Consider the following 15409-nt stretch of genomic DNA (forward strand, 5'->3'; position numbering starts at 1 on the left):
TGTCCCATCCCTCCTCCCAAAATCACGGTGAGATTCAAAAGAGCTTGAGCAGAAGTATGTTCCTCTTTTAAATGGGAAAGAGGAAAAATGGGAAGCAAGAGACCTAGGATTAGAAGCCAAATCTGCCATTTCCTAGATAGTTGTCCCTTCTGCCCTACGTACTAATACACGGTGAAGGCTTTATGGAGAAATTTACCTGCCTCTTGAAGGAGGATTATTCTTCCCTGGTTGATTAGATAGGCTCATGTTCAGGAGGTTAAGTCCTCTTTGAAGTAGTGGGGTGACCGTGAGAGATGGTCCCCAGTCCATTGCTTATAACAAAGAAAGTAATGGGATAATATGGAAAGCTCCTTTAGGATAAGTCATACTCATGAGATGCTTGTATTTTTTACACTTAAAAAGTATTGTGAAATCATTGAATTTTTAATTGCACGCACTGGGGATAAAGTGTAAACTGTGTTTGCCTGAACTGTTAGGGATTTTGATTTTTCAAAAGCCTTGCCTCCAAAGTCTGCTTACCTAAAAGGAAAACTTCATCTAAATTTTTGCCTGAATTTAAGCCAGGTAGACAACTGTTGGAATTCTTCATTGCATTCACATTAGAAATACCATACAGATTATAAATCTGAATCTTTAGTGGGATTTTTTAAAACATCATATTCATCTCTATCTTCAAATATTTGGTGATTGTGTGAAAAATAAACCTGCTGAGAATTTGTTTGGGTGGGTGGAAGATTTATTTCTGATTACTATATTTAATACTAGCTGTTCAGTACTGGATATTTCTTTAGTTGATTAAGGACAGACTGACTTTCCTGCAGATTGTAAAATCCTTGTGGGAAGGGATCATGTCTCCAAATTCTATTGAACTGTACTTTTCCAGATGTTCAGTACAGTGTTCTGCACACAGTGGCCCCTCAAAAGAAACCACTGACTGATTTTCAAATTCAAATTTTTACAGCAAAAGCAGATATAGAAATCAACAGTAATATTCAGATTACAATGGCTGCAAGAGTGAGCTCTGTAGCTAAACATTATCATCACAGAAGTTTCAGTGTGCTCCCCTAATGAACGGTGTTGGTTCTCAAGGAATGAGAAATTATACCTATCAAGGGACAAAAGTTTAACAGTGCCCCACACCCAACCCTGAAATTGGTACTTCCCTCACCAACTCTCAAATCCCTCTCTCTGACCATAACCTTCTCACCTGCCTCATCTCTCACACTCCCTCCCCCTGCAAATCTTCGCTACTGCCCCACAGAGACCTCCGCACTCTCGATCCCATCCGTCTTTCCAATAGCATCTCTCCTCACCTTGCCGCCCTGTCCTCTCTTCCCACTCTCGACGATCAGGTCTCCGCTCTCAACTCCACCCTCTCTACTCATCTCGACTCTCTCGCCCCCCTTTCCCTCCGCCGCTCTCGCTCCACTAACCCACAGCCCTGGATCACCTCCTCTGTCCGACTCCTACGCTCCTATGCTCGAGCTGCTGAGCGCTGCTGGCGAAAGTCCAAGCACCAAGCCGACCTCACACACTTCAAATTTATCCTTTCCTGCCTTAACTCTGCCCTCTCCTCCGCCAGGCAAACCTTCTTCTCCTCCCTCATCGACACCCATGCCCGTCACCCCCGCCGATTGTTCCGGACCTTTCAGTCTCTCCTTAGGCCCCCTGTTCCTTCCCCTCCCCCATCTCTCACCCCCAGTGATCTGGCCACCTATTTCCTCACGAAAATCAACACAATCAGGTCTGAGCTCCCCAAAATCACCCTTCCGCCTCTCCCCTCCACCCCACCAACCCTCTCCCCTACTTTCCCATCCTTCCCTGCAGTATCCTCAGAGGAGATCTCCTCCCTCCTCACAAGTGCCACCCCCTCCACCTGCGCCTCGGACCCCATTCCCTCTCACCTTCTTAAAACCATCGCCCCTGCCCTCCTACCTTCCTTAACTTTTATTTTTAACCACTCAATCTCCAATGGCTCCTTCCCCGCTGCCTTCAAACATGCCCACGTCTCCCCCATCCTAAAAAAACCCGCTCTTGACCCCACTTCCCCCTCCAATTATCGCCCTATCTCCCTACTACCCTTCCTTTCCAAAATCCTAGAACGAGTCGTCTACAATCGATGCTTAGAATTCCTTAACTCCCATTCTCTCCTAGACCCCCTCCAATCTGGCTTCCGTCCCCTCCACTCTACCAAGACTGCTCTCTCTAAGGTCACCCGTGACCTCCTTCTTGCCAAATCCAATGGCTCCTACTCCATTCTAATTCTCCTTGACCTCTCTGCTGCCTTTGACACTGTCGACCATCCCCTCCTCCTCCATACCTTATCTCACCTTGGCTTCACAGACTCTGTCCTCTCCTGGTTCTCCTCTTACCTCTCTGGCCGGTCATTCTCAGTCTCCTTCGCTGGAGCCTCCTCCCCTTCCCATCCTTTAACTGTTGGAGTTCCTCAAGGGTCAGTTCTTGGCCCTCTTCTGTTCTCCATTTACACTCACTCCCTCGGTGAACTCATTCGCTCTCACGGCTTTGACTACCATCTCTACGCAGATGACACGCAGATCTACATCTCCGCCCCTGTCCTCTCCCCCTCCCTTCAGGCTCGCATCTCCTCCTGCCTCCGGGACATCTCCACCTGGATGTCGGCCCGCCACCTAAAACTCAACATGAGCGAGACTGAGCTCCTCATCTTCCCTCCCAAACCCGGTCCTCTCCCAGACTTCTTTATCACCGTGGATGGCACGACCATCCTTCCCGTCTCTCAGGCCCGCAATCTTGGTGTCATCCTTGACTCGTCTCTCTCGTTCACCCCACACATCCTATCCGTTACCAAGACTTGCCGGTTTCACCTCTACAATATCGCCAAGATCCGCCCTTTCCTCTCCACCCAAACGGCTACCTTACTGCTACGGGCTCTCGTTATATCCCGGCTAGACTACTGTGTCAGCCTTCTCTCTGACCTCCCTTCCTCCTCTCTCGCCCCGCTCCAGTCTATTCTTCACTCCGCTGCCCGGCTCATCTTCCTGCAGAAACGATCTGGGCATGTCACTCCCCTTCTTAAACAACTCCAGTGGTTGCCTATCAACCTCCGCTCCAAACAAAAACTCCTCACTCTAGGCTTTGAGGCTCTACATCACCTTGCCCCTTCCTACCTCTCCTCCCTTCTCTCTTTCTACCGCCCACCCCGCACGCTCCGCTCCTCTGCCACCCACCTCCTCACCGTCCCTCGGTCTCGCCTATCCCACCGTCGACCCCTGGGCCACGTCCTCCCACGGTCCTGAAACGCCCTCCCTCCTCACCTCCGCCAAACTGATTCTCTTCCCCTCTTCAAAACCCTACTTAAAACTCACCTCCTCCGAGAGGCCTTCCCAGACTGAGCTCCTCTTCTCCCTCTACTCCCTCTGCCACCCCCCCTTTACCTCTCCGCAGCTAAACCCTCTTTTTCCCCTTTTCCCTCTGCTCCTCCACCTCTCCCTTCCCATCCCCACAACACTGTACTTGTCCGCTCAACTGTATATATTTCCATTACCCTATTTATTTTGTTAATGAATTGTACATCGCCTTGATTCTATTTAGTTGCCATTGTTTTTACGAGATGTTCTTCCCCTTGACTCTATTTATTGCCATTGTTCTCATCTGTCCATCTCCCCCGATTAGACTGTAAGCCCGTCAAACGGCAGGGACTGTCTCTATCTGTTGCTGACTTGTTCATCCCAAGCGCTTAGTACAGTGCTCTGCACATAGTAAGCGCTCAATAAATACTATTGAATGAATGAATCAATACTTTTTGTTCACCAAACCAAAGCAAACTCCCCTCACTAGGCCAGGGAAAGTAATTCCTAACTTATTTTGTTTTAGAGTCCCAAAAATCCTTCTCATCAGATTGAATTCTGACAGATGGAGGTGTTAGTATGTCCAAAACAGAATAGTGCGATCACTATTACATTGGCTAGTCATTGTAACTCTACATTGAAGGTAGAAGGCTAGCAAGAGATGGGATACCAAGACATCAGTACATAAAATTGGACATATTCTCATTTAATGGTGGTTTCAAGAAATGCCATTAACTGAGAATATGTCCGATTTTATGTATTGATGTTTGGTATCCCATCTCTTGCTAGCCTTCTACCTTCTGAGTACGTTTTGGTGTTGTCTATTGTAATTCTGAGAACCAGGAATGGGCCACTGACACTTCTCTACGGTCTTTACAAGATCCCAGAATATCTTGTGCACACAGAGAGCTCACAGGAAATAATAAAGATGGGGATGTGCCAGGTAATAATGCCTAAGCATTGTCACTGACTTTATATCTCAATTTAAAAAAAAAACACTTTACAAATCAGAGCCTCTCAGACTCTTGGAAAATATCCCTTTACACAGAATTTTCTTCAAGGCATCTTTGAAGAAAACCCTCCCCCTTCATATTTGACAGACAATTACTCTCCTCCCTCTTCAAAGCATTATTGAAGGCACATCTCCTGCAAGAGGCCTTCCCTGACTAAGCTCTCCTTTCCCCTTCTCCTACTCCCTTCTGCATCGCTCTGATTTGCTCCCTGTATTCACCCACCCATTTAGTCCCACAGAACTTGTGTACATATCTGTAATTCATTTATTTATATTAATGTCTGTCTTCCCCGCTAGACAGTCAGCGTGCTATGGGCAGGGAATATGTCTGTTTATTGTTATATTGTATCCTCCACAATGTTTGTTGCAGTGCTCTGCACACAGTAATTGCTAAATACATATGACTGACTGATTGGATTTGAAGACATGTCCAGAATCTGTTTAAATACAAATGTGAGAGCATTTGTCACAAGACCAGAGTAGTTGTCCTGGAAGCAGGAGCCAAACAGGAGCAGAAGAACTTGTCTATAGGATGAAAAATCAACCCTGTCTTCAACTCCCAAGAATGCCTAAAGTATTCCTTTATGATCCTCTCTCCCTAATTTTTAAATAAAACAATAGAACATTAATACATATGATTGATTCCGTGATGCCACAAAATTTTGGCCTCATGTTCTGCACACATAAATTATGGTACTAATAAATACCATTAATTGATTGAGAAAATTTCAAGTTTTATGTGCTGATGTCTTGGCATCTCATCTCTTGCTAGCTTTCTACTGTCTGAGTTTGGGCTGGTGTTGTCCATTCTAATTCCCAGAATGAGGAACGGGCCTTTGATACTCTTCCATGGTCTTTCCAAGAGCCCAGAATATCCTGTGCACACAGTGAACCCTCAGCAAATAATGAACATGGGAATGTGCCGGGTAACGATGACTAAGCATTGACTTTATAATTCAGTAAAAAAATCAGAGCCTCTAAGATCCTGGGAAACTATCCTTTTACCTAGAATTCTCTTCGGGGCATCTTTCACCTCTTGATTTCTCAGACTGTACATCAGGGGACTTAACATGGGAGTGAAGACTGAATAAGAGAGAGAAAGCAGCTTCCTGCTCTCAGGAGAGTAGGATGATCTGACTCGGAAGTAAGTTGAACCCGCAGCCCCGAAGAACCACAATGGGGTGGGACAAGCAGGTGGAGAAGGCTTTGCGACGGCCCTCGGCGGAGGACATCTTCAGGATGGTGACGAGGATGCGGATGTAAGATGCAATGATCACTCCAAAAGGGAGTATCAGGATGATCACAGTCCCAATTACACTGTATACCTCATTCGCAAAGGTGTCCATGCACACCAGCTCTAAGAGAGGAGGGCTATCACAGAAGAAATGGTTAATTACATTAGGTCCACAGAAAGGCAATGTAAACATCATTGCAGTCTGTACTATAGCCACAGGAATCCCTGCTAGCCAGGAAGCCAGGGACTGCTGCAGGCAGAACCTCCAGTTCATAATGAGTGAATAGTGGAGCGGGTCACAGATGGCGGCCTGTCTGTCAAAGCCATTGTCATCAGGATCCAACACTCTGAGGGCCCAAAAGAGAAGGAGAAACACATCTGGGCTGCACAGCCACCATAGGAAATACTTTTATCCTTCAACAGGAAATTGGTGAGCATTTTGGGGATGATGACAGTGGTGTAACTGATATCCATGAGAGACAGACTCCGGAGGAAAAAGTACATGGGAGTTTGAAGGGCAGGGTCCACAGTGGAGACCAACACTTAGAGGGAGTTTCCAATCACGGCTATTAGGTATATCATGAGGAAAATCATAAACAGAATGACCTGAAATTCAGGGAGGCTGGCAAAACCCAGAAGAATGAATTCAGTCACATGAGACTGATTGCCTTCTTTCATTCGCATGGTGCTTTTAGGGGCGATAGAAGTACAGAAATAACTCGGCCCAAAATGAGTCTTCTCTGTTCAGGAAAAAAAAATCAGTAGCAACACTTTCAGAGTCCAAGTCTTCCCTACAAACATTTCTCAGGATGAACTCAGGTAGTTTGGTGATCAAGGTAGTGATTGTGGAATATATATCTACGTTCCCTTTGTGTGGAAGCAAGTTCAGGAAACTGGGGAAGTGGTGAAGTTAGCCAGTAATACAAATTCATTCAATAGTATTTATTGAGCGCTTACTATGTGCAGAGCACTGTACTAAGCGCTTGGGATGGACAAGTCGGCAACAGATAGAGACAGTCCCTGCCGTTTGACGGGCTTACAGTCTAATCGGGGGAGACGGACAGACAAGAACAATGGCACTAAACAGCGTCAAGGGGAAGAACATCTCGTAAAAACAATGGCAAATAAATAGAATCACGGCGATGTACAATTCATTAACAAAATAAATAGGGTAACGAAAATATATACAGTTGAGCGGACGAGTACAATGCTGTGGGGATGGGAAGGGAGAGGTGGAGGAGCAGAGGGAAAAGGGGAAAATGAGGCTTTAGCTGCGGAGAGGTAAAGGGGGGATGGCAGAGGGAGTAGAGGGGGAAGAGGAGCTCAGTCTGGGAACGCCTCTAGGAGGAGGTGATTTTTAAGTAAGGTTTTGAAGAGGGAAAGAGAATCAGTTTGGCGGAGGTGAGGAGGGAGGGCGTTCCAGGACCGCGGGAGGACGTGACCCAGGGGTCGACGGCGGGATAGGCGAGACCGAGGGACGGCGAGGAGGTGGGCGGCAGAGGAGCGGAGCGTGCGGGGTGGGCGGTAGAAAGAGAGAAGGGAGGAGAGGTAGGAAGGGGCAAGGTGATGGAGAGCCTTGAAGCCTAGAATGAGGAGTTTTTGTTTGGAGCAGAGGTCGATAGGCAACCACTGGAGTTGTTTAAGAAGGGGAGTGACATGTCCAGATCGTTTCTGCAGGAAGATGAGCCGGGCAGCGGAGTGAAGAATAGACCGGAGCGGGGCGAGAGAGGAGGAAGGGAGGTCAGAGAGAAGGCTGACACAGTAGTCTAGCCGGGATATAACGAGAGCCCGTAATAGTAAGGTAGCCGTTTGGGTGGAGAGGAAAGGGCGGATCTTGGCGATATTGTAGAGGTGAAACCGGCAGGTCTCGGTAACGGATAGGATGTGTGGGGTGAACGAGAGGGACGAGTCAAGGATGACACCGAGATTGCGGGCCTGTGGGACGGGAAGGATGGTCGTGCCATCCACGGTGATGGAGAAGTCTGGGAGCGGACCGGGCTTGGGAGGGAAGATGAGGAGCTCAGTCTTGCTCATGTTGAGTTTTAGGTGGCGGGCTGATATCCAGGTGGAGACGTCCCGGAGGCAGGAGGAGATGCGAGCCTGAAGGGAGGGGGAGAGGACAGGGGCGGAGATGTAGATCTGCGTGTCATCTGCGTAGAGATGGTAGTCAAGGCCATGAGAGCGGATGAGTTTACCGAGGGAGTGAGTGTAAATGGAGAACAGAAGAGGGCCAAGAACTGACCCTTGAGGAACTCCAACAGTTAAAGGATGGGAGGGGGAGGAGGCTCCAGCATAGGAGACCGAGAATGATCGGCCAGAGAGGTAAGAGGAGAACCAGGAGAGGACAGAGTCCGTGAAGCCAAGGTGAGATAAGGTATGGAGGAGGAGGGGATGGTCGACAGTGTCAAAGGCAGCAGAGAGGTCAAGGAGGATCAGAATGGAGTAGGAGCCATTGGATTTGGCAAGAAGGAGGTCATGGGTGACCTTAGAGAGAGCAGTCTCGGTAGAGTGGAGGGGACGGAAGCCAGATTGGAGGGGGTCTAGGAGAGAATGGGAGTTAAGGAATTCTAGGCATCGATTGTAGACGACTCGTTCTAAGATTTTGGAAAGGAAGGGTAGTAGGGAGATAGGACGATAACTGGAGGGGGAAGTGGGGTCAAGAGCGGGTTTTTTTAGGATGGGGGAGACATGGGCATGTTTGAAGGCAGAGGGGAAGGAGCCCTTGGAGATTGAGTGGTTAAAAATAGAAGTTAAGGAATGATCAGAAAGTGTTTCATTTTATCAACACTTGTTACTAATGTTTATCATTATTAAACCCACAGTTTTTTCCCACCATACGACATCCTATCACCTTCATTTTTGAAACAGTGGAATTTAATTTAATTAAATAATCACCGCTTGTCTGCAGGGAACAATGCACGCCTCCCACATAGAAATCTCCACAACATCCCAACACACACACACACGCACATCACACACAGAAACCCACCTCTATACAAATGCACTCACATGCACATAGGCTGGATGCTCATGTGCCTAAAAATGACAGGGTTAAGGGTTTTCTCTCTTTCTCACACACACACACACACACACACACACAAATGTGCTTCTTAGCAACGTGGAACCTCCCCAAATTGATTTCCTGTTTCTCTGCTCCTTCTCTTCCCCCAACCTTGCTGTGACCATATAGTTACAAATTCACCCCCTCTTCCTTATCACCTTTCTTTCCCTCAATTCCCACACTTGGGAAAACAGAGCTATGATTTTAGTCCTGTGAAACAGGTTCCAAAAAGAAAAAATATTGGTCTTTTCCTTCTCAGAAACCCGGAAATCCTTCCGTACTCTTCCTTTCTTCTTTTGGAAGTAACATGAAAGACAGATGCTATCAAAAGAACCATAGGGGTGGGAGAGGAGGAATAGTTTGAGCTCTGCAGCTCTGCAGCTAAATATTTATAATCACAAAGGTTTCAGTGTGCTCTTCTAATGAACAGGTTTGGTTCTCAAGTCAAAACAGCAAGCAAGCATGAGAAGCAATATGGTATAGTGGATAGAGTATGTGTCTGGGAGTCAGAAGGTCATGAGTTCTAATCCTCACTCCACCACGTGTCTGCTGTGTGACCTTGGGCAAGTTACTTATGGGCAAGCTATTGAACTTCTCTCGACCTCAGTTACCTCATCTGTAAAAAATAAGAATTAAGAGTGCGAGTACAACATGGGACAGGAACTCTCTCAGCTTCTCTCTACCCCAGTCCTTACAACACTGCTTGGCACAAAGTAAGTGCTTAACAAGTACTATCATCATTATTATTATTATTATTAATAATAAATTATATCTTAAGGGATAAAAGTTAAACAGTGCTCCACACCCAACCCTGAAATCGATGTCTTGCCTCCTCTCCTCTTCTCCCACTCCTTTCTGCATCACCACTTCATTCATCCTCCCTCACATCTTCCCAGCACAAATTTATATATCTGCCATTTACTCATTTTTTTACTTAGGTATATAAATGTCTGTCTCCCCCTCTAGACTGTGAGCTCCTTGTGGGCAGGGAATGTGTCTGTTGTTGTATCAACAACACTTGATAACCTCAACCAAAACTATCTAATAAAGTGATTTGAAAAGCAGTGTGACCTAGTTGACAGTCCACAGACCTGGAAGTCAGAAGGATCTGAGCCTTGCCTCCAAAATCTGCTTATCTAAAAGAAAAATTTCATCTAAAATTTTGCCTGAATTTAAGCCAGATGGACAACTGTTGAAATTCTTCATGGCATTCGCATTAGAAATACCATAAAGATTATAAATCTGAATCCTTGGTGGAATTTTTTAAAACATTATATTCAACTCTATCTTCAAATATTTGGTGACTTGGTGAAGAAAAAAAACCTGCTGAAAATTTGTTTTAGTTGGTGAGTGTCCCATCCCATTGAACATTAGTGGAGCTGGAAGCTTCGCCACAGGTGTGTAATGCATAAGTGGATTCCTCATGAGTGGAAAGTACACGTGGGTGAGAGCTAGTCCCCTCCTGAAAACAAACCATAAATTAATACCTCCTGGGTGGGACCTGGGGTTTTTTGCCTCGTGCCAGTAACTCATAATTATATTCCTCCTGTTAGGGAAGCTCTAACATCATTAACCATATTCTTCCCAAAAGGGAGGTTCAATTTGCCATGCCTCAAATAATCAAATAATTCAGTTCACCTAGCGGAATAAAGTTTGTGCAAAATTCAGGCTTTCTGTTCATGGTCTCTCTCTCTCTCTCTCTTTCCCTCTCTCTTTCTGAGCACCAATTCCTGAATGAACTTGTCCCTAGGCAATGGGTGACACTCTTGAAGGAGGAATGTTCAGCTCTGGTTGATTTGATAGGCTCAGGTTCTGCATGATAAGGCCTCTTTGAAGTTTAGGGGTGACTGCCCTCCCTCCCCCCAGAGATGGTCCACAGGCCATTGCTTACAATAAAGGAAGCCATGGGACAGTCTAGAAATCTCCATTAGGATACATCGTGCCCATGAGATGCTTATATTTTTTACCCTTAAAAGATGTTGTGAAATCATTGAATTTTTAATTGTGCACACTGGGGGAAAAGTATAAAATATGTTTACCTGAACTTTTAGGGATTTTGATTTTTCCAAAGCTTAGCCTCTAGAGTCAGTGAATGAATGAATGAGTCTATCTAAAAGGAAATAATCTAAATTTTTGCCTGAATTTAAGCCAGGTAGATAACTGCTGGGGTTCTTCATTGTATTCACATTAGAAATACCACATAGATTATAAAACTGAATCCTTGGTGAGATTTTTTATGATGTTATTATTTTCATCTCTGTCTTCAACTGTTTGGTGTCTGGGTGATAAAAAACAACTGCTCAGAATTTGTTAGGCATGGTCTAAGATTTACTTCTGATTATTATATTTAATATTAGCTGTTCATTTGATACTATCTTTTTCTTCAGTTGATTAAAGAGAGATAGAAAGAATTTCCTATAGATTGCAAGATCCTTGTGGGAAGGGATCATGTCTCCCAGTTGTACTGAATTGTAATTTCTTAAGCATTTAGAATAGTGCTCTGCATACAGTATTTGCTCAGAAACAGAACACCCAGTGATTTTGCTATTTTACAGGCAAGACAGACATAGAAATCAATAGCAATACTCAGCCTGGAATACCAGGCTTCCGGGCTACCTTTTAACTCATGGATTTTCCTAATAAGTTCATTCAATAGTATTTATTGAGCGCTTACTATGTGCAGAGCACTGTACTAAGCGCTGGGAATGAACAAGTCGGCAACAGATAGAGACAGTCCCTGCCCTTTGGCGGGCTTACAGTCTAATCGGGGGAGACAGACAGACGAGAACAATGGCAGTAAATAGAGTCAAGGGGAAGAACATCTTGTAAAAACAATGGCAACTAAATAGAATCAAGGCGATGTACATTTCATTAACAAAATAAATAGGGTAATGAAAATATATACAGTTGAGTGGACGATTACAGTGCTGAGGGGATGGGAAGGGAGAGGGGGAGGAGCAGAGGGAAATGGGGGGAAGAGAGGGTTAAGATGTGGAAAGGTGAAGGGGGGGCTGTAGAGGGAGTAGAGGGAGAAGGGGAGCTCAGTCTGGGAAGGCCTCTTGGAGGAGGTGAGTTTTAAGTAGGGTTTTGAAGAGGGGAAGGGAAATAGTTTGGCGGAGATGAGGAGGGAGGGCACTCCAGGACCACGGGAGGACGTGGCCCAGGGGTCGATGGCGGGATAGGCAAGACCGAGGGACGGTGAGGAGGTGGGCGGCGGAGGAACGGAGCGTGTGGGGTGGGCAGTAGAGAGAGAGAAGGGAGGAGAGGTAGGAAGGGGCAAGGTGATGTAGAGCCTTGAAGCCTAGAGTGAGGAGTTTTTGTTTGGAGCGGAGGTTGATAGGCAACCACTGGAGTTGTTTAAGAAGGGGAGTGACATGCCCAGAGCGTTTCTGCAGGAAGATGAGCCGGGCAGCGGAGTGAAGAATAGACTGGAGCGGGGTGAGAGAGGAGGAAGGGAGATCAGAGAGAAGGAAGGGAGATCAGAGAGAAGGAAGGGAGATCAGAGAGAAATCCTTAGTAAATCCTTAGTAACTCCTTCTCCAAGAAACCTCAAACCACCACGGATGACCTAATATTTCCCAAAACAGAGTCCAGCCCAGTGATGATGAGGTGACAAACTCGTGGGGAACAGAGACCTGCTTGAGGACACTGAGATCTGTCTGCTGGGAGGCCACAAACTGGTGCACACCATTGACCATTGGTCGGGACACAGATCTGCCTGAGGACATCAAGATCTCTCCGCTGAGCAGCCACATTTCAATCTACCATTTGATAACCCCACCCAAAACATGATAGACACAACCTAGTTTAAAAAACTTAATTGAGAAGTAATGTGACCTAGTGGATACCCCAGGGCCTGGGAGTCAGAAGGATTTGGGTTCTATTCCCACCTCTACCAAATGTGTTCACTATGAACCAGGGAAAGGCGCTTCACTTCTCTGTGCCTCAGTTACCTCATCTGTGAAATGGGGATTAAGACTTAGCCCCTGGTGGAACATGGACTGTATCTCCTTTGATTAGCTTGTATGTATCCCAGTAGTTAGTACAATGCCTAGATCTCAGTAAAGACTTAGCAAATACCATTTTTAAAAAGCCTGATAAAAAGAACTGAATAAGCAGCTGATTTCTGGGCATTACGATTCAAAGAGATTTTTTTTCTCTTTTGGAACACGACGTACTTGTTTTGAGCTTTGTTTCGCGCTGAAAATTATTAGATGTAACTTCACTTATGGCTTTGCTTCAAAAATCAGGCCTGGTAATTGGATTTTAGAATGCGAGTGGATATAGCAGAGGCCTTGGAATCAGAAGGTAATGGGTTCAAATTACAGCTCCATCACTTGTCTGCTGCATGACGTTGGGCATGTTACTTCACTTCTCTGTGCCTCAGATACCTCATCTGTAAAATGGGGATTGAGACTGTGAGCCCCACGTAGGTCAGGGATTGTGTCCAACCCGATTTGCTTATATCCACCCAGGGCTTAGTGCAGTGCCTGAAACATGATAGGCACTTAACAACTACCATAACTATTATTAAATGAGGGAGTTTTCCCTAAAAGAACTGCATAGTGCTCCTGGTAGGAGGGGCAGATCAAGAGCAGAGGAATTTGTCTAATGGATGAATAATCAACCTAAGCTGCAGATCACAGGAATTCCTAAATCATACTTTTCTGATCCATTCTCCACACTTTTTAAATAAAACCATAGAACATTAAAACATATCATTAATTATTTAACGGTACAAAACTTTGGCCTCACACCCAGCACACCTGAAACCCTCAGTAAATACCACTATTTGAGAAAATGTCTAAATTTATGGGTGTTCAGGTCTCAGTGTCTCATATCTAGCTAGGCTTCTACTTTCTGAGTTCATACTGGTGTTGACCAATTAAATTCTGAGAACAAGATTACTCTTCCATGGTTTTTCGAAGAGCCCAGAATATTCCCTGGAGTGAATCCCTCAGTAAATAATAAAGATGGGAATGTGCCAAGTAATGGCGCCTAAGCAAAGTCATTGACTTCTTGATACCTCAACAAAAAGCATCACCATCTCAAATCAGAGCTTCCCAGCTCTTGGGAAAATATTTTTTTACCTAAAATTTTCTTCAGGGCACCTTTCACCTCTTGATTCCTCAGACTGTAGATCAGGGGATTTAGCATGGGAGTGAAGACTGTATAGGAGAGAGAAAGCAGCTTCTTGCTCTCAGGAGAGTAGGAGGATTTGACTCGGAAATAGGTCAAACTTGCAGCCCCGAAGAACAGCGAGACCACAATGAGGTGGGACGAGCAGGTGGAGAAGGCTTTGCGACGGCCCTCGGCGGAAGACATCTTCAGGATGGTGATGAGGATGTGGACGTAAGATACAATGATGACTCCAAAAGGGAACATCAGGACGATCACAGTTGCTGTTAAACTGTATACCTCAAAAGCGAAGGTTTCTGTGCATACCAGCTCTAAGAGAGGAGGGCCATCGCAGAAGAAATGGTTAATTAGATTAGGCCCACAGAAGGGCAGTGTAAACATCATTGTAGTCTGTACTGTTGCCACGGGAATCCCTGATAGCCAGGAAGCCAGGGCCAGCTGCAGACAGAACCTCCGGTTCATGATGAGAGAATAGTGGAGCGGATCACAGATGGCGGCATGTCTGTCATAAGCCATCGTCGTCAGGATCAAACACTCTGCGGGCCCAAAAAAGAAGGAGAAACACATCTGGGCTGCACAGCCACCAAAGGAAATATTTTGATTCTTGGACAGGAAATTGGTGAGCATTTTAGGAATGATGACAGTGGTGTAGCCGATATCCATAAGGGACAGACTCTTGAGGAAAAAGTACATAGGGGTTTGAAGGGCAGGGTCCATCGAGGAGACCAGCACTAAGAGGGAGTTTCCTATCAAGGCTATTAGGTATATCACAAGGAAAACCATAAACAGGATGACCTGAAATTCATGGAGATTGGAGAAACCCAAAAGAATGAATTCAGTCACATATGACTGATTGCCTTCCTTCATTTGCAGTGTTTGTTTGTTTTTTGGGGGGCGGGGGGGTGGTAATGCAAGTACAGAAATATCTGGGCCCAAATTTTGTCATTTTAGTTCAGGAAAAAAAATCTGTAGTGACATTTTCAGAGTCCAGGTCTTCTCTCTAAACGTTTGTCAGCATGTACTTGCGTAGCTTGTTTGGTCGAAGAAAGTTATCACAATGTGAAATATATGGTGTCTAGCTTCTCTATGGCTAGAAGCAATTTCAGGTAACTGGGGAAGTGGTGTCATTATTCAATAATGCAATTTCTGCAAAGAAATGATTAGAAAGTGTTTCAATTTTTCATCACTAATGTTTAGCATTAGTGAACCCACATTTTTCCACCGCATCTTATCACCTTCATAGGTCTGGACAATAATAATAATGGTATTTGTTAAGGACTTAACATCACAGCTTGTTGGCAGGGAACAAAATACCCTAATGCATGATTCACCCATAGAAATCTCCTCAACTGCCATTATATACACACAAGCACATACACCCCTACACCACGCACAAAAACTTGCCTATACACAAACACACTTAGATTCATACACATAGTCTGGGTGCTCATGTGCCAAAAATGACAGGGTCAAAGTTTCATGCACAAAAAAACAAAACATAACAAAACTTGTGCTTCTTAGCAACATGCAGGATCCTCAAATTGGTTCCCTGCCCCACCTCTTCCCCCAGTCTTCCTGGGATCACACTGTTACAAATCCATCCCTTCTTCCTTATCCCTTTTCTCTCTCAAGGCTCA

At 45.4% G+C, this 15409-nt stretch overlaps 1 protein-coding gene and 1 pseudogene across 1 annotated transcript; both read right to left on the reverse strand.

Annotated features, from left to right (window-relative positions):
• Positions 1 to 5287: 5287 nt before the first annotated feature.
• Positions 5288 to 6256, reverse strand: LOC114810005 (annotated as a pseudogene).
• A 4698-nt stretch (positions 6257 to 10954) lies between these two features.
• On the reverse strand, positions 10955 to 14639 carry LOC100087207 (olfactory receptor 10A7-like). The gene is made up of 2 exons (XM_029059203.1): positions 13726 to 14639; positions 10955 to 11072 (listed from the first exon to the last, which is right to left on the reverse strand). Exons 1-2 carry the CDS (start codon positions 14637 to 14639, stop codon positions 10955 to 10957), a joined length of 1032 nt encoding a protein of 343 aa, XP_028915036.1.
• Positions 14640 to 15409: the final 770 nt, after the last annotated feature.

The sequence above is a fragment of the Ornithorhynchus anatinus genome, chromosome 3, assembly GCF_004115215.2.
Source record: "Ornithorhynchus anatinus isolate Pmale09 chromosome 3, mOrnAna1.pri.v4, whole genome shotgun sequence".
Lineage (NCBI taxonomy): Eukaryota > Metazoa > Chordata > Mammalia > Monotremata > Ornithorhynchidae > Ornithorhynchus > Ornithorhynchus anatinus.